Raw genomic sequence first — 18,672 nt, 5'->3', positions numbered from 1 at the left:
ATGAGTCATGTTCTAGTTTTTTTGCAGGGGGGATTTATAGTCAAATTGAACCATAGCTGACAACGTAGGTAGAATATGATTATGATTATATTAATCAGCCAATCCATAAGACACTTGTTTCTCCCCCACAAATAGGTTATTTCAATTTATCTATTTTTTAAAAATCCCTTTTAATATGCAGATTTCTTCCCTTGATGTTATTAAGGTCAACTCCAGGCTAGTCTTATTTGGAAAGCAATTCATTCAAATAATAGAGCAGATTGTCCCACATTTCATAATTGGATACTATTTAGTGTTCTAGTCCAAATCTTCATTTTGAAACCTTTTAAAAATGTTATTCTATTTGCCCATATTTCTTTTAGCAAAAATTGAACTTGAAGACCTCACAACTCAAGAAGCTAGTACCATCAGATTGCCACCTCAAATCTTTTATCCTGCTACATTAATTTATTTGAGGGGCCTGAGGGAGAGTTTGTTAGAGTTAAACAAAAAACGTCTGTGTGTGTGATGTGGGTGTATGTATATGTGCCATTATGTATGTTCATGGGTCTATTGTAACCAATATAATACTGAAAAGGAAAAGATACAAATATTAATCTTTTCAGTGTTACAAACGATGTGGTCTGAATTAAAAATTAAAGAATAAATCAGATATAAAGTGAAAATGGGAAAAATGTCTGGAACTTTATATTTTAGGCAGATTCTAGTATTTCTTTCATTTGTCGTATACATTCCATAACAAAAATACAGCAGAGATTGACTAGTTGTGATTATTTCTAGATCTGGGGAAAAAAAGATCCAATTCAAGCACATATATTTACTTGTTTGTGAGTCCGTAACATTCATTTAAAACTAACAGCCAATGAGTACTTGCACTTCCTGACCAATAGCAAAGCTCTGAAAACCTTTAGCCAATCACTGCCTGCATTAGGGTAAGCTTCTTTTTGCCCTTCCCAATTAGGCTGCCAAACAAATCCCTCCCCCTCCCGTGAAAAAAGAAAAAGAGATTATATTACAACCTTGTACTCCTCCTGGAGACAAAACTTGCCTTCCAAGCATAACTTTTGCTGTCATGCCTTCCATACTTCCTTTATATAATCACACCATCCAGCTACCACATCAGGAAACCAGGAACTGAGAAGTGGGGCCAGGCAGGCATTCTCCTCAGTAACAAATCTAACCACCTTATGACAGATGGTGTTGTAGCAAAAATGCTGATGCTTCAGCACCATTTTTCACGATCTAAAACCATGGAACAGCTTAGTATGGTCAGTGGAGAGGTTCTGCTTGATGATGCCCAATTGGACCTGCACCTCCTATGATGGAAGTCATCATAGACAAAACAATTGAATAAATTGCTTGTTAATCCTCCAATTTGCCACTTTGGTTTAAAACAAAAGAGAGGTGAATTCAGATGGATACCAGTAATCCATGGTATCTATCAGCAGATATTTAAATATAGAAGTTAAATCCTGGTTTGCGGGGAATTACCCCAAAAGTATGATCAGTATCTATCTATCTATCTATCTATCTATCTATCTATCTATCTATCTATCTATCTATCTATCTATCTATATATATATATATATATATATATATATATAAAGTCACAACCCCTGGTATGCCCAAATATGGGAGGAAGGTCACACTTCCACTCTCTGTCTTCGGCTCGTCACAAGAGACCATCCAGACAGAAACCCAATATTTTTTACTGTTGCCTTTTTGTTACATTTGTTATATTTATGCTGATAAATAAATAAAGGGAGACTAGTATAGATCTATTTCAAGCTATTTAGCTCTCATCAGCTAGCCATACCCATGTTGGGAATCGAACCTGTGCTCTATTGCCTCTTAGGCAGATGTGTTAACCATTGAGCTACAGAGCTCGACTCCTTATCAGCTGATGAGAGCTAAATAGCTTGAAATAGATCTATACTAGTCTCCCTTTATTTATTTATCAGCATAAATATAACATATATATATATATGTGTGTGTGTGTGTGTGTGTATGTGTATGTGTGTTTAGGTCTTTGGTTATTTGGGTTTTCTCCCAAGTAAAATTGGAAGTGTCTTGGTGATGTTTCATCGCCAAGACACTTCCAATTTTACACGGGAGAAAACCTGAATAACCAAAGACCTACATACTAACACCTGCGAAAACCTCAGAAAACATACACACACACACACACATACATACACACATACATACATACATATATACACACATACATACACACACACACACATACATATATATCTGAGGCAGAAACAGGTAGCAGCTATATAATAGCTGTTGCCAGATCATTGCTTCAAGACATTTTAGGAAATACACAGATTGAACATATTCTGTGATTCAGTCCTCTTTGAGTCCACTTTAAAGACAAAGCTAGGTAAGTATCACTAATAGGCTCTACAAAGTGCTGCTTTTCTGCTCTCCAATAGATTGTTCTTGGTAAATAAAAAATTAAAAAATTAAAAGTCTATTTATAGATTATTACAAATACACACAACATGTGTGATTCTCTCCATCCTGGCAGCTTTTGGATATGTCCTCTGTTAGCTTTATTTTCACAAGAAAAGTGACACCCGTGCACACAGTCCGTTACTACCGGTTTGCCCGGTAGTACCGTTACTACCGGTTTGCCCAATTCAGGCTGAACCGGGAGCAACCTACCTCTGATAAGACCATTGAGTAACTTCAACACCTTCATCACTGCTTCTAGCCTCTGTCCTCCTCTTCCTCCTCATCCTCCTCTGGTTAAAACAATATAGCTGCCACCATTTTTATTTTTAAAAAATTTATATGAAATTCATATACAGTCCACTGGAGATCTGCTTTTACTTCGCAGCTGATAAGCTGGAAAATAAGAAGAATCTGTGCAAGTTTAATCAGTGTCCAGGGAGGTAACAGTGGCATGTCATATAACTGTTGAATTACTGTTCTACCACATCTGTACAAAAATTGAATTGTGTCTTATTATAATCAGATTCCTATGTTCCCCCCAGAAACAGTGAATGATGGAAAAGTCATTTTAAGGAATGATCACAAAACAAGAAGATATTAGTGTTGTTGGTTTTTTTGGAGGCGCAGAGGAAGTGCTGATTTTGAAAGCCTCCATTCTGTTTCCCTCAAAATGCAATCCTACTTTCAGCACAGAGGCTGGCTGTACTGGATTTTAAGAATCTTTTAGCAGTCCCAGATTAATAGCAGACTATGATGCATCTTCTGCTCTTATGCCTCTAACTCAATTTTACCTCAGCCTACTGATAAATGTCTAGATAGATTTTGTAAAAAGCATTTATTACTATACAGAAGAAGCACACAGCAAAGTTGGGCGAGTTCCCAGAAACATCCAACATTTTTAGCAACCAACACAAGTCATTTCCATTAAGCATTGCTTTGCAGAAGCTGCACATACACAGAGAATCCATTTTGCTAATTAAATTATGCATCCATAGTGCAGAACCCAATATTCTTAGTAGACTAATACCAATTAGATATTATGAACTTATTGTCTGCAATTAAAAATGATTGTGGAAGGTTTTGTTTTAAAATAATCACAGTAATGGTAAAATTTAAATTCATTCCATTTGTAATATATGTTTATATTTTCTGCCCCAAAAATCTAATGTACAGCTTCTGTTAATGAAATAAAGATTATCTAATTGTAACTCCAACTAATAAAAATCAGTAGAAATTAAGTTAATAAGTCAGTTCTTTGTGTGGTTAAATTTGAATTCAAGTTTCTCCATCATATTTATCACTTGTTATTTGGCCACAACAGTTTGGGAATATTATTGGCCCACATTTTACTCTATTATAATGTCTAGACAGATAGAAATTGTAGTGAATTGCTAACATTCTGAATAACTATATAAAGGGGGGGGGGTTGCACTTAGGATTTCAATCTATGTGTTCATGCCTGAAAATAAATGTCATTGAACTAACCAGGATTTATTTCTTATTGTTAATATAAATTATTTCCATGAGAATAATATGCTAAGCCATGATAATTCAGGAACCCACATTTCTTTTACATTGTTCACATGCTCAGAAAAAAAAATGTAGTTTTATTTTACTTATTCAAGATGCTACACATTTGATAATTATTTTTTTTAAAAGGAGTTGTTTTAATTTCAGCCTTTCTCATAAAATTAATAAAATCATTAAATACAATTGTTCATTGTCTAATCCTACTTGAAGCCATTTATTCTTAGATTCTTAAACCAGGAAAACAGACAATTGCTCATCTAACTACATTTAAACTACCTTTACAGGCAGATGTAACTGTTTCTTCCAACTAAATTCCATGGATGGAAATAATATTTCAGATTACTTAGAACATTTATCATACTTTGAGATTAAAGCTATAAAATTGCCAGAAACATCTTTTTATTTGTTAAAAACATAATTTTTCAAAGTTTCAAAAGTCCTACAAGATCTGTGTACTACTCCAGATTAGTTTTCAATACTTTTTTCTCTGTGTGTATACTAAACCATCTTCAAGCCCTCACTTGAGACAGATGTAAATCTGACACTACAGTTTCACAAGGTTAGCCTCACAGCTTAGGGCAGTGATGGGCAGCACGTGAGCATGCAAGATACCAAGTGCTGAAAAGGGAGCACTTCATGTGCACAAAGGCCAGCTGATCGTCACAGGTGCATGCATGCCAGAAACACAGAAGAGGAACAGGCGATGCCACACACACCAGGCAACATGGCTCTGTGTGCTATTTTGGGCATATGTGCCATAGATTCACCTTCATGAGCTTAGGGAATGTCCTAGGAAGCTGGGTCACCTGTTTTCTTTCTGGTTCCTGCACATATTTGAGATAAATGCCCCAGGTTATTCACAGTCTAAAAGAATTCAAAAAAGATTTGCAGGTATGCTTGGCAAACTATGTCTGAATGAACTGTTTTAATAAAATAGGAATAATAACAAATTCTTGTAGAGAGCAGCTAATTTCGTTTACCTGATGGTAATAGGCAGAGAAAGCAGAGTCACAACAGAAAAATTTAAACTGAGGTTGGCCATTTGCCAGGAAGACTATACTGTAGTCTTCGTAATTCCTAATTTGAGCAGGATTTTGAACATATGACTTTCAAAGTTGTCTTCCAACTCTATTATTTTACACACACACACACACACACACACACACACACACAAAATTCTGGCCATGCTGATTTTACATATTATGTGTTTTACAGAGTGTATATCAGAACGTGCATATCAATATGGAGCCCACCTCTCTTTTAGATATTGGTTAGAATCTGGATCTATGGTTCAAGCCCATTTATTCAATGTTCTTTTCTAAACATTATCTTTCTTTAAATGTTAAAATTGTTGTATGTTTCAAACTCCTCCATAAAACTGCAGTGGTGCTCAGATACTACCAGACTAAGCAAGCCACGCACAACGTGCCGGGAAGTAAGTGGTTACAGACTCCAAACAGAAATGTAAATGCAATTCCCTAAAAGTTAGTGATCCTTTGACTTCAAACTTCTTCCCCATTTGTAATCACCCAGAAGCTCCTCATAATTTTCATTGAACAAATTCAAGTCTTTCTTTTACTCTCTGTCATTTTACACATGTACATTTTTCTCCTGTACACATGTATATCTCATAGTAAATGTGATTGAGTTGCATTGACAGCCCAGCTGGGGAGGAAGAAGGAGGAGGAGGAGGAGGAGGAGGAGGAGGAGGAGGAGGAGGAGGAGGAGGAGGAGGAGGAGATGCCAAATCTAAGGGCTCAACGTCAGATCTTTAAATAGAAAAATGCCTTTGGTGCAGACAAAAACACAACCGGCTACATTTACATTTACCATGAAAATCCCTCTCATTCTTCACACTTTATTTCCACTAAGGCTCACTGCATTTGCATAAAGCTCTTGCTCCTTGACCGGTTTCCCAAAATTTCTCAATGTGGCATGGATAGTTTTTATTTTCTTTGAAGAACAATACCTGTTATTAAATTCTTCACCCTGTGACCCATCCTCTTCCTCCTCTTCATCTTCCACAGAAATATCAAGTGATTCATCACATTCTGAGATGCAGTCTGCCTCCATTTCTCCCCAGGTAGTTCCTCTGCTAGGTTTTCTCCCTTCTACTTGATATTCTCCAGAGTTGCCAGAAGCAAACTGTCACCCACCACAGCTTAGTGGCTCTCCTGACTCAGGAGAGGTCTTTAAATAGAACAGAAAGTTGAAACAAACTGCTACTGCCACCTTGAACTGAATGCTGGGTCCTAACACCACCTTGTTTCTAGGGTCAAAACAGACTCTAAACTGAAGGCAGCTCTGATGTCACAGATCTTGATCCTGGTTTAGTCACAGGCCATCATTAGGCCTTTAGTAGCAAATAGAATTTCTCATATATATCAAAATCAAGGGACGACTGGTCCAGCTAACCTCAAACCAACATTGCAAATTCTCTTGCTGGATTGAGGCGATTGCCATTTCTACCCTGTCGTTCCTAAAAACTTCATATAGTCTCCCAAACTTTTTCATTAATTTCCCCTTGTCCAGCAATGAATCAATAGCAATAGCAGTTAGCAATAGCAGTTAGACTTATCTAACTGCTTCATAGGGCTTTCAGCCCTCTCTAAGTGGTTTATAGAGTCAGCATATTGCCCCCAACAACAATCCGGGTCTTCATTTTACCCACCTCGGAAGGATGGAAGGCTGAGTCAACTCTGAGCCGGTGAGATTTGAACAGCTGAACTGCAGAACTGCAGTCAGCTGAAGTAGCCTGCAGTACTGCACCCTAACCACTGCGCCACCTCAGCGAATCAACAACCTACTGAAATGGGTCACTCTTCATATGCGCTTGCTTGCTCTTTTTCAGATTTTCCCATGTCCTATTTGGTTGTAGCTAAGCAATATGCAAGAGCCAACTGAAGCTGCTGTTAATGAGGGTGAGGTTCTGCATTCTTGAGGAAACAATCTTGTTATTGATCACTCTCTTCAATTAGGAGGCTAATAATGTTCTTTACTCAGGTACATTTGGATATTCAACTGAAAATTATTTGTTCTTTCTTCCTAGGTTCCTCTCTGGTTCTTGGAACTTAAAATCAATATGGAAGCTGAGAGTTCCAAGTTACCTTATACCCAGTTAAAACACCCCACCATTTTGATGACTAAGGCTACTGCTGAATGCAGTTTAAGTTTCCATCTCTCATTCTTACTGGAAAATGAAAAGATGCAAAAATAGAGCAGTAAAGTGAACATTGAACTGCAACAAAGATCGCTCTTCCAAGCCCAGCTTTGTTAATCGGGTAACTAATCAGGTTAAACAACATTAAGGGCCATCATATTTCTTACCGTCTGAATTTACCGCTTCCTTGAGGAATTGTACATAACAAATGAAAGGGCAACAATTTCCAACTTTCTACCAGGCATGAGCATGACCTTATAGAATGAAAGAGTCGGACATGAAGATCCAAAGTCTCCGCAACCTTGTGTAGTTTCTTGAGTCCTTAACAAAAAAGGTACAAATAGAACATGTTTTATGTGACAGAGGAATTACAAAAATGGAGGAATAACTGAATTCATTATATTTATATATTTTAATCATTTGTCCAGAAAGGGGGGGGGTGAATGTCATTTGATAGACTACTCATTTGATAGAAACCCTGCGTATTTTTTCATTTCTTTTTTCACAAATGATACCGAGTAGTGTATCAAATGACATATTGGTGTAAATAGTCTGTTCCAAAACAGATCACCAATCAGGGTGGACACTTAGGCTGCAACTGCTTCCCTAAGGTCAGTAGTCCAAAGAACTATTCGTTTTTAAGAATGCTTTTGGGGCTGTTTTTGAAATAGGTTGGTGGAGCCCAGGTCATGTGATCAATTTAAATACACAATCAATCCTTTCCTTTGCATATAGCCTCTAAAATAAAAAGTGTGTGTTGTAATTCAAATTGTCTTTCCAAGTCATTCACTAGAAAAAGTTATGTTTCTTGGCCGAGTCCAAGCCTATGACTACATGATGATAGGTACTCTTTGCTCCTTAATCTTGGGAATGATTTTTCCCCCCTGCAAAACTGTGAATAGGTAGCACAGCATTGTATAAATTCAGCAACCTTTCTTATTGGTCTGTAAAGCCATAACTTTGAAAATAAAAAAGTTCCTTACTTGCAGAAAATGTTAACTCTTATAAGAGAACATTCTGGCAGGTCATTTTTCCGCTCTACATACAAATATCCCCAGATGTACTGGACTATTAGGGAAATCTGGTTCTGTGGATTTTGGCTTATCGGTGATTGTTAATGTAGAAACCTGAAAACCAATATTTAGATCTAAATTCACCTAGTATAACAAATGTTAATTGGATATGCAAACATCAGCCATGCAATTTGCCTGGACCATTTGGCAATAGTACTGCCTCTGCCTCTGTTGCCTCTTTCACACACAATTCCCTTTTACTTTCAAGCAGCTAGGTGCCCTCAGAGAAAAGCTAGTACACCTTGTGACTGATGAATCCAGAACCTATAATGAAACAGGAAATAGCCAAATTTAAAAGTGGGGTCACTTTTAGGGAGGGAGAGAAACAGCTCTTTGAGGTAATAGGTTTTTTTTTAACCTTTCTTCCAAGCAGTAAGCTACCAGGGAAATCACTCTTGGCAGAGTTCTAAAACGATTTGCCCAAAGTTGTGAAATTGCTCTAAGGGTTTGGTGAAATTAACTGAAGCTGCAGGTTGTTTTTTCTGCATTCACAATACAAAGTGGAAGTTCACTGCCAAGATGTTGCACTGTGTAGCCCTTTGGATGCAGGAGGATGTAAATTTAACATCTTTCTGCAACTCCTTAAAACCATCATCCAAATCTGGGAAAAAGCCACAGCTCCTTTAAGTGTTGCATAGAGGTAGTATGTTTGTGCACACTAAAGTCCAAGGATTGCACAAATCTGATGTGCAATGTTTTAATATACTGTACTAAGGTCACAAATGACAGAATTGTACAAGGCTATGCATGATTACCTTAATAGCTTAAGCTAAGAAAAGGAAAAAGAAATTAAACAGCTGACTGAAAGAAAACAAGTCCATATAACAAAACTGCTTTATTTTCAACAGAGTAACTTTATTCCACTTAACACAATAAAATGTTTAAACTTTAAAAAAAAAGCAAGGTTGACACCAATGAAAAGTAATTATTTGTTAACATATTACTTGGTCTGCAATAAATATAAGAGGCACAAATTGTGCTACAGCAGATCTAAAAGAAGTCCTAAACTTTTTTAGAAAAAAAGTTAAAATTTAAGATTTGTTTTAAATCTCAAGTTATATAGCGGTTCTAATATTTACATAGAAACAAAAATAAAAATAACTTTATTGTAGCAGTTACGATTAGCAATCATCAGTACATTATTGATACAGAAAGAAAATGTTGAAAGCCTGACTGAGAGCAGATCCACATCGGAGCAAAGCATATGAAGAAATGCAGAGGACACTTCTTATTGTGATACGAGGATTTTATATAGCTGGGATGTACAGGCAGCAGTACCACCTTTGCAGGTTTTCATTTTTTTTTCATATTATTTTAGAAGTGCAATTAAGAGGACCATCACTCTTGATTGTGCTTGCTTTCCATCTGCTTCATAATAGTTTAAAGCTACCTCTGGACTGAAAAGAGTAACAAACTCCTGCTACTTCATTTTGTAAAAAGAAAAAGGAAAGGACAAAAAAAAATCAGATCTGCAGTACCTAGGCCTTTTTTTGTTTTTAATTTTTACTCCCTCGGAAAGGCACTACTGTACACGACCACTAGAATATAGTAATCTGACACTACAGCCTAAATATTACTGAACTCTAGTTATAAAATTTCAACTAAGGTTCCCCAGATAGAAATTCTTCAAAAAGACAGTAATTGCATATTTGGGACCTAATAAGAGGCTAGGGCCTCTTATTACTGAATGTTTCCTGTGATAAAAGTCTACATATTTGGGAAATATCAAATCAAAATAAATATATATATTTTTCTCAATATTTACTTTTCTTTGTGAAGATTTTTGTTCTTGTATACAGCAGCATCTAATAAAATAGATTCTTGTATGCAATTAGCATAGGCCAGATACAAGTCATGATTTCAATGAGAATCAGCCTGGATCGGTAGGAATAATCAGGACCAAGTTGTTAATATTGCTTAAAAGCTGGTATTTATTACTATGGTATTAAAATTGGAATGAGCTAAAGTGCATATCATAATTAGTAGTTGTAAAGCAGAGCTTACTGGTTTGTACTTCTTACTCTTATGGAAAAGTACACCATTTTTTTTAAAAATATCACTGCTGGCTGTCATACATTCATCTTTCTGCTTCAGTATTTAGTGTGGATGCATAAACTACTACAATACATAGTAACAGGAAATCAAACTGCAACAGATTTTGCAAAATTCGTATTACAGCAGTAGTTTCTTTATTGGTCACTGATTTAATAATTCCAGAAGCCAGTGTTCAATTGATATAATGTCATAAAGTTTGCAATCTTCTTTGAATTCTTACAAAAAATTTTCCTACCAAAAACCTGAAAGAAAAATATCTTCTTAAAAAAAGTGCAGCAGGGAAGGGAGAAAAATCACATCCCGGGCATTTCATGTATTTATATGCTGTATTTCAGAAAAGTCCAGTTAGTGAGGCCAATCATCTTTTTTGTATAATTCCTCTTACAGGTAGTATGCAGTTCAAATCCTTCCTGTCTCTCAGCCTTTGCCATGACTATGGGATAGAACAGATCATACAATTATGTTAGTTCAGTATAGCCATACTTTTAAAATCATACTACAACATCAAAAGAATATTAAGACTCAGAATAACAATAAAGACATATAAAAATGCATTAAATGTTTCCTTTATTAAAAACTCTTAAAGTTTCTGAGAAGCAAAATTTCATGATTTTGAAAGGAGATTTTTAAAATATATTATAGCTTTCTGCTCTGCCCTACAATTATCTTCCCAAAATGGATTACAGCCAATCGAAACAGATACAAAATGTAGTTTTGTAATTAAACTGTAACTGTAATGTAATTAAAAAACAAAGAACTTTTCAGTTCTATGGATTCAGAATTGTACAGGAAAAATTACTTCAATTTAGAAATTCAGGTTTTAAGAGAGGATATCACTTATTGCCTAACCCTAATCCTGGCAACAGAAAGTCTCCACTTCAAGTCCAACCATAAGGTGTCTTGGGTCAGTAATTTTTTACTCAGCCCATTGAACACGTGGGAAAAGAGGAATATGAACAAAAGGCAAGATCTTGACTGACTGACTGATTACTGACAGAATGAATTCCTCATTGTCAGCTCTTCACACATTTCCTCTTTGTAAATAAAAATCAATCGACAGCTGAACAAGATGCCAAAGTAACTACTTAAGCAATTCTTAAGAGTCAATCTAAGAAAAAACAAAGTATATTAAAGAGGAATTTACTGTGACAGGCTTACAACTAAAATAACGATGCCACAATCCAGAGAATTTTGGACTGCTTTTGGATTGATTGGCATGTTTTGTTTTTTTTGTCCTCTGAAGAAAACTGTTTGTCATAAAACTACCATATTGAAAGAAAACTCCAACAATGAAACACATTTGTCAGGTATAGTGGAGTAACTTTTTGGAAATACAAGTTGCATTTAAGAAAAGCAAAGTGTTAAAAAATGAAGAGAATAGATATATACATTGTGCCTATTACAGGCAATTTTTTTTCTTGGAACAATTGTTACACACAAATAACTTAAAACATTTTATTAGATTGTATGTACTTTTACCTTTTGAAATTCATCTGTGATCACGTCAAACTTCTGTTTTTCATGTACTGCTCTAGCAGTATTTGTTCTATCAAAAGGTTCTGGAAAAAATGAATTATGTATTATTTTATTTATATTTACATATCAATGTATCTATATGTATAAAGAAGCAGTTCTATAACTGTACACCTATGGAAAATCCTGTTGGAATAATTGACATTATTTGAAACTATTTTCACAATGCTGTTTTTAAACTTAATATATTTTATTTTGCAAGGAAAGATCAATATAATCTTTTTCAGTGCATTTTATTAACTGATTACATATCCCTTGATTACATCTATCCTTAAAGACAGAATTTTAATTAGTGCACATTTAGAAAGATTTAATTTTTTTTGCTAGTTTATTATTAAAAAGACATTTCTAGCAAAAAAATCACTACTTCAACAGTTGAAAGCAGAGCAAAAATGAAACCACTTTTAAAGAGTGGTGTACAACTTTATAGGAATATATAGCTCCCACACATAAGACCTTCTATAAATAGGTGAAAGCATGGCTTTCATGAAAGTTCTCCAGAAATTATTTATAACCAGCAGTGGCATGGTCAATTCAACATCCCTTGGGACAATGCTGAACCCTGTCCCATTCCGGGCTTTCTGGGAATGGCTTGGTGATTTCAAGAAGTAAAACCTCTGAAATTGGAACAATTTGGAATGTTCTGAACATGCTTCTGGTTTGGAGGATTAAGTTCCTGAAACCACCCCTGGGATTGTAAAACGATTCAATATTGTCTGGAGGAAAGGGGGGCATTTCAGAGTTTTCCAGAATGTTCTCTTCCCACATCAAAATTTGGCATGTGTTATATATTGCTTCTGACTTTCTTTAGTGAAGGGCTGTTTTTATTTTGGATAAATACATTATTATTATTATTATTATTATTATTATTATTATTATTATTATTATAAAACAAATTAACAGATAGGAATATAATTAGCTTGTTTAATAAAATGATAAACAGTGATTTCCACAAATCAAAATATTAAAATACTAAATACTAAACTCCTAATCACACACAGGGAAAGAATATATAAGCCTGAGGTTCCTCATACCATGTCCATATAATGTAGAAGTAGGCAGTCGAAGACCTAGATATTACTCTCAGCACCTCTCTGCAAACATCCCCAAATTTTCCATTTGGGGCAATTTAAATAAAGCACAACAAAGCTACAAAGGAGCCACTTGGTGTAGAGGTTAAGGCATCAGGCTAGAAATTGGGAGGACTGTGAGTTCTAATCCCGCCTTAAGCATAAAACACGCCAGTCACTCTCTCTTAGCCCTAGGAAAGAGGCAATGCCAAACCACGTCTGAAATAAAACCATGCCAAGAAAACTTTAAGGAGTAGTCCATGCAGTTGCCCACAATCAAGGCATCAAAAAGAAAAAAAAATAAGGTGCAAAATCCTCTCTCATCCTTGATGTAATGCCCATGAGTCCCAGAGTGAGCTACGCTCACCCAGAAGCAAAAATAAAAATTATAAAAATTATAATTACAAAAAAAATTAAATAAAAAAACTAAAAAATGACTTTATACCAGCAGAGAATATATAGTTCTAGGAAACATAAACTATGACAAGGATGTAGTATTTACCTTCTATGCATATGAATTTGTTTCTCCATTCAATACCATCCGGTCTTGGAATAGCTTTGCCTTCACGAACGGAAATCATTTTATTGTTCCAACTAGCAAACAAAAAGGGAAAATTGTTGTCTAAAATGTTTGAATAAAATGTGATATGTAAATTGTCATGTAAAAGCCATTGGGGGATGATTTTTAAGCTGAGATGACACAGTGGTTAGAGTGCAGTACTGCAGGCTACTTCAGCTGACTGCTAGCTGCAGTTCAGCAGTTCAAATCTCACCGGCTCAAGGTTGACTTGGCCTTCCATCCATCTGAGGTGGGTAAAATGAGGACCCAGATTGTTGGGGGCAATATGCTGATTCTGTAAACCGCTTAGAGAGAGCTGTAAAAGCACTATGAAACGGTATATAAGTCTTATTGCTATTGCTATTAAATATTAGAGTGGACTACCATTCTAGAAAAGTTGGACTTTAACACAAGTTCTTATCTCTGTCCCTCAGAAATAGAAATACGATGGTTGGGTCCAGGAAGAGGAAGTAAATCACGTACAAGGCTGCTGAATTAAAATTCCATCGGACTAGGGGGAGGGGAGAACTGGCCTTTAGTCCTGAATTTCTAAGGAGGAGAATGAGATATTCTGGGATTCCCTTTTTTCTAAGTGCAGTCCTCAGCTTATGATTGAATCAAAGGGCACTATATAATCAATTAAGCATCTTATTTTCTTTAACTGAAGTGGTCAGTGGGTCATATTGTGGTGGCTGGACTGGATGCCCTGGCTGCAGGCACAACAATTTCGTAATGTGACAAGTTGTCCCTCAAGAAGTTTTCTAATGGTAGGCAGGTAAACATTTCTTCCCAGTAACATACATTTCTTCCCAGTAAGATCCCAGCAGATCTCTAGAGAATCCCATCCCATTCTAATCTAAGCCCAGAAGCTAGAAATAAAAACCACAAGCAAGCCTCTATTACCTTCGCTAAACAAGTTTAGAAATGTTTAGAAAACAGGGAAAAATATATGCCTATGCCTGTGTGTACAAGGCACAAGACAATACTTTTGTTTTAAAAATAAAGACTTAAACCCTAAGGGTAGATGCCCAGAAGTCTTAGAAACCCTCTGAATCTTCACATGGGAGTCTGTCTGCTGTTTTGGAGTAGTGCAACATGGAAGATCCTGCTGCCATCATGCATCTTCCAATAAGTACCCCACCAGATATCGACTCCCTTATCCTGGCATGTTAATTAGATTAGGCTCGGACATTATTCTGGTAAATAAATGGTTGAAAAAGAAAAAAAGAAACAATTCTAACAGTGCCACTTGCTATTCATATAGAATTGAGTGTAAAAAGTGTTTTGGCCCTTCATTGGAAGATGGCCCAATTTCATAAAAGCTACAATGTTCCAAGCACAAGCTGATGTATTACGAATGAAATTTCAAGTTATTGTTTTAAAATCACAAAAGATACCAATTTCCTCAAACACAACCCAATATATGTATAATATATTGGTGTACTTGCAGACAGAAATGAAATCCTAATTCCTTCAAAAGCACGTGTTCTAGTTTTACCGAGTGTGTTTTTTTCCTGGAAATTCCAGATTTAATCCATGTGTCTGAGGTTATTGCCAGCCACCTGTTTTCTTAGCCTTGAACCAGCCATTTCTTGATCAGTTTTGAAACCATAAAATCTTTGCTATCCCACTAACGCAGGAAAAGGTTGGGGTATCTCTTTGTATACAAGGTAGCGAACATTTTCTCCCATACAGATGTGGCATCAGTAATTGTCCTGTCTGAGCCGTAGACTGCCCAGCTGTCAGTCTTGAAGTGACTAGCAGCTACTATAACTCATCCCAGCTCTGAAGAATGCCCTGCCTAGGTCTGGGCACTTTCTGTTAGCTTCATGCAGCACATCCTCTGCCCTCCTGACTTCTCCAGAAACTGGAGCACTGCAAAGACTGCATTTCCTGTCTATTCTTCATATCTGTCTCCTTCAAATTTGATCAAAATCCTTCTAGGAGACATAATTTTCCTATCTCCTATTCAAAGCACAGAGGAATGTTACAAACTCCAAGAAGTTTATAAACGTAAAGCTAGTCCTGAAAATACTGGTCACTTCCCACACCGTTCTGCGGAATTTATTTACAAGCAATAAAAAGACTGGCAGTCGACTAGAAAGCTGTAGAAACTTCTTGGATGAGAAGTAAAACATCTTCAAAGAAACAAAAAAAAAGTCCAGTTGCCTTTTGAAAAAGCACCTTTCGGACAACCATCTGGATGACTGAGAATCTCCATAGAAATCTGAACCAGAGATTGTGTAATCTAACTAGTACTGTGTTTCCCCGAAATTAAGAAAGGGTCTTATTTTCTTTTGCCCCCCCGAAATAAGCGCTTGGCCTTATTTTGGGGGCGGTCTTATTATTTTTTAGGTGCAGTAGGTGGAGAGCATGGTCACCTCATGGCTGCTGCTGCATTGCAATATTTTCAGGGAGGGATTAGTTTGGGGGGAGGGCTTACTTTAGCCTGATTGGGCTTATTATATGGGGAGGTCTTATTTTGGGGGAAAGAGGGTAGATTATGTTGTACATTTTAAGACTGCTTTGTACATGCAAGCGTTTAGCTTATCTCTATACACATTTCTTTTACCATTATAAACAAATTACCAAAAAGGAACCCTTTGCTCCTTAAATGAAAATAGAGAGGATTTGGAACTCCTCTATATAAATTGCAACCAGAGCAGAACAAAGCAACCAGAGGATTTGTTAAAATGAAAGGTTGATCACTCACTCAAATTCTGTAGCGTAGTATTTCAGGAAGCCTAGCAATAGCTCTCCAAGTGTAGATTGGTTTTTTGAAACGTAAGGAGGGATGGTGCACGGTGCTCGATGCACAAGATGCAGCTGCATAGTAGGATCAAAAGATCCCTGTAAAGACAAAGAAACAAAAGTAGAAGCTAAAGTCCAATTTATGGACTAAAAGATGATGTTGTCTATAATCCGTTCAGATATTTTCAAAAGTAAACATCCATCTGACATACAAACCAATTCTACTCACATAGAGAACCTCTACTTTAGCTAATGTGCCAATTTGATCAGACTCTTAAAAAATCAATACGCAAGTCTCTCATCTACAAAATAAATAATATTAATCATTTTTAGCATGTTATTGCCTGCTTCTTTTCTAATCTTCATATTACACAATGCTGTGGAAAAAGGTACAAAGTCTGTGCAAGAGAGAAGTTGAAAGATTTCTGAAAGTTCTGGAATACCAGCTTTTAGTTGGTTTTGGTTATCATCCTGCCATTCATAAATTTCCTAAATCTTCAGGCTTTGGAGCATTACCTGCCAACCTAAGTTACTTCTTTTTTAATGCAAAGAAAATTGTACACATTTAATTGGATTCTTTTGCTGATTTATATAGCAAATAAGGAAAAGGTTGGTTATGCTGCCTGGTAATTAGAAATGCTCCTTAAAATGAAACAGGAGAACAAAGTGCTGGAATACAACCCAGCATCCACCTGAACAAGAAATCTTCATATATGCACATCTGAGTTTCTCTGCAGAGCATTAGGATTCAAATGACAAATATTTCTAGAGAGCGATGATGGCTTGATGGTGGTTTATTGATTTTACTTTAATTAACTTTTCTGACAAACTGCATTAAAATCAAAACTTTTAACATCATGTTTTCTGATTGGAATAAAACTCAATAATACACTTAAAACATGGCTAAGGGAAAGAGGTAGTTTAGGAATCTCCTTGCAATATTTAATTTCTGTCTTGGGTAGTTAAAGCTTTAAATATTTATTTGAAACATTTATGTAGCTGCCCATCTTATATCAGACTCTGGGTGGTTTCCAATCAATAATTAAAACATCAATAATAAAAACAAATGCATATACGTATTAAAACAATATACATGAAAAAATCTAAGCACAAAAATTTAGCTTCCACATGCAATTCCTTGTTAAATCCTCTCTTCCACTTCACCCTATTCCAGTGCTTGGGGAATAGTCAGATCTTAGGTACTTTTTGGAAGGCTTGGAAGGTACGGACCTACCACACCTCAGGGGAAAGGATGTTCCTCAGGGCTGGGGCTGCCATGGAAAAGGCCCACTTCCCATAAGATGACAATGTGTAAGGGAAGGAGTAGGAACATGATCACCCTATCTGGCCTGATAGGTAGATAGGTGATGTTACGGAGATGTGGTCCTGCTCAGAATCCCTTGGATTCTGAGTTGAGCGACTATATACATTAAATATATAAATAAAATAAATTAAAACCTGGTCCTGTGCCATATATATAATGTATCCCAGACAATAAATGCATTTTTATTTTGATTGAGCAATCTAATATTCAACCTGCCGACACCAATCCTGAATTAAATCTTTACACCTCAAATAAGCTTTTCTGAAAAAGGTAGTGATAGGAAGAATCAATTCTAAACTACCATTCTGGTTCATTTGCATGTCACAAATCAAAGTTGTTATCAAATGTTCATAACAATTGTTTCAGCTGAACTGAAAAATTAAGCAGTAACTTAAACAATGTCATTAATTAATTACACAGCATTCTAGAGGTAAAGGACACCTCTGAAAGGTTCTTCACTACTCAATGTACTACAGCAAGGAGTGACAAAGCCAAGGCCAACAGAAGATAACTGAATTTAAAAACAATTTTTTTGCTTTAATATAAACAACATTTTTGCCGTACTTTAAAGCTATTTGATCTGACCCAGGCTTCCTTAGAAATCAAGAGCAAAGTCTTAGTCCCAACAAAACCTCTTTTATTTACACAACTGTGAATGCCTTTCATTCACAGTCAGCAAGGCTTATCAATCTTTCAGAGGAATGTTTATCCAAATGCACCTTATGTCGTTAGGTGTGTTGCCAGATAACTAGTGTCCAAATCTCTCACAAACAGAACTTTCCAGACCGATGAACGAATTGTTTCCCACAAAAGCCCACTCTCCGTTTGTTCCTCTTTTGTTTCCTATGGGAGGGGCCAATCTCCTCCAAGGTGTGGCTTTACTCGAGTCGACCCTGTTTTCTTAGTTGTTCTTGTCTTCTGACAGGTCTGTGCATGCGCACCCTGGGAACAGACTCCAGCTGTTCCTCTGCCTCGCTGCTGTCTAGCTCCCTCTCTGCCTCAGATGCAGAGCCCTTGTCTGAGCTTTCCTCAGCCCTCATCAGGACTGGCCCCTGTTCCTCCCCAACCTCCTCACTATCCGACTCTGCTGCCAGTTCCACAGGCCGCCAGTGGACAACACCACTATTCCTTTCATTATGCCATTCCATTTTGAG

The 18,672-nt window shown here is 36.4% G+C and overlaps 2 protein-coding genes across 4 annotated transcripts in view; both read right to left on the bottom strand.

The window, feature by feature from the left end:
• Positions 1–6,066, bottom strand: part of CMYA5 (cardiomyopathy associated 5) — a 64,491-nt gene extending 58,425 nt beyond the window's left edge. The window contains exon 1 of the mRNA XM_032213874.1: positions 5,963–6,066. Within this exon, the coding sequence (XP_032069765.1) occupies positions 5,963–6,066 (104 nt within the window). The remainder of the gene's footprint in view (positions 1–5,962) is intronic.
• Positions 6,067–9,532: 3,466 nt separating this feature from the next.
• Positions 9,533–18,672, bottom strand: part of TENT2 (terminal nucleotidyltransferase 2) — a 38,261-nt gene continuing 29,121 nt past the window's right edge. For all 3 annotated transcript variants that reach the window (XM_032213223.1, XM_032213221.1, XM_032213224.1), the window contains 4 exons: positions 16,157–16,293; positions 13,387–13,478; positions 11,761–11,840; positions 9,533–10,714 (listed from right to left, as the gene is read on the bottom strand). In XM_032213223.1, the coding sequence (XP_032069114.1) occupies positions 10,640–10,714; positions 11,761–11,840; positions 13,387–13,478; positions 16,157–16,293 (384 nt within the window). In that variant the 3' untranslated portion in view covers positions 9,533–10,639. The remainder of the gene's footprint in view (positions 10,715–11,760; positions 11,841–13,386; positions 13,479–16,156; positions 16,294–18,672) is intronic.

The sequence above is a fragment of the Thamnophis elegans genome, chromosome 3, assembly GCF_009769535.1.
Source record: "Thamnophis elegans isolate rThaEle1 chromosome 3, rThaEle1.pri, whole genome shotgun sequence".
NCBI classification, from domain to species: Eukaryota; Metazoa; Chordata; class Lepidosauria; order Squamata; family Colubridae; genus Thamnophis; species Thamnophis elegans.
The sequence above is the reverse complement of the archived record's forward strand: the minus strand, read 5'-3'. Positions and strand labels throughout refer to the sequence as shown.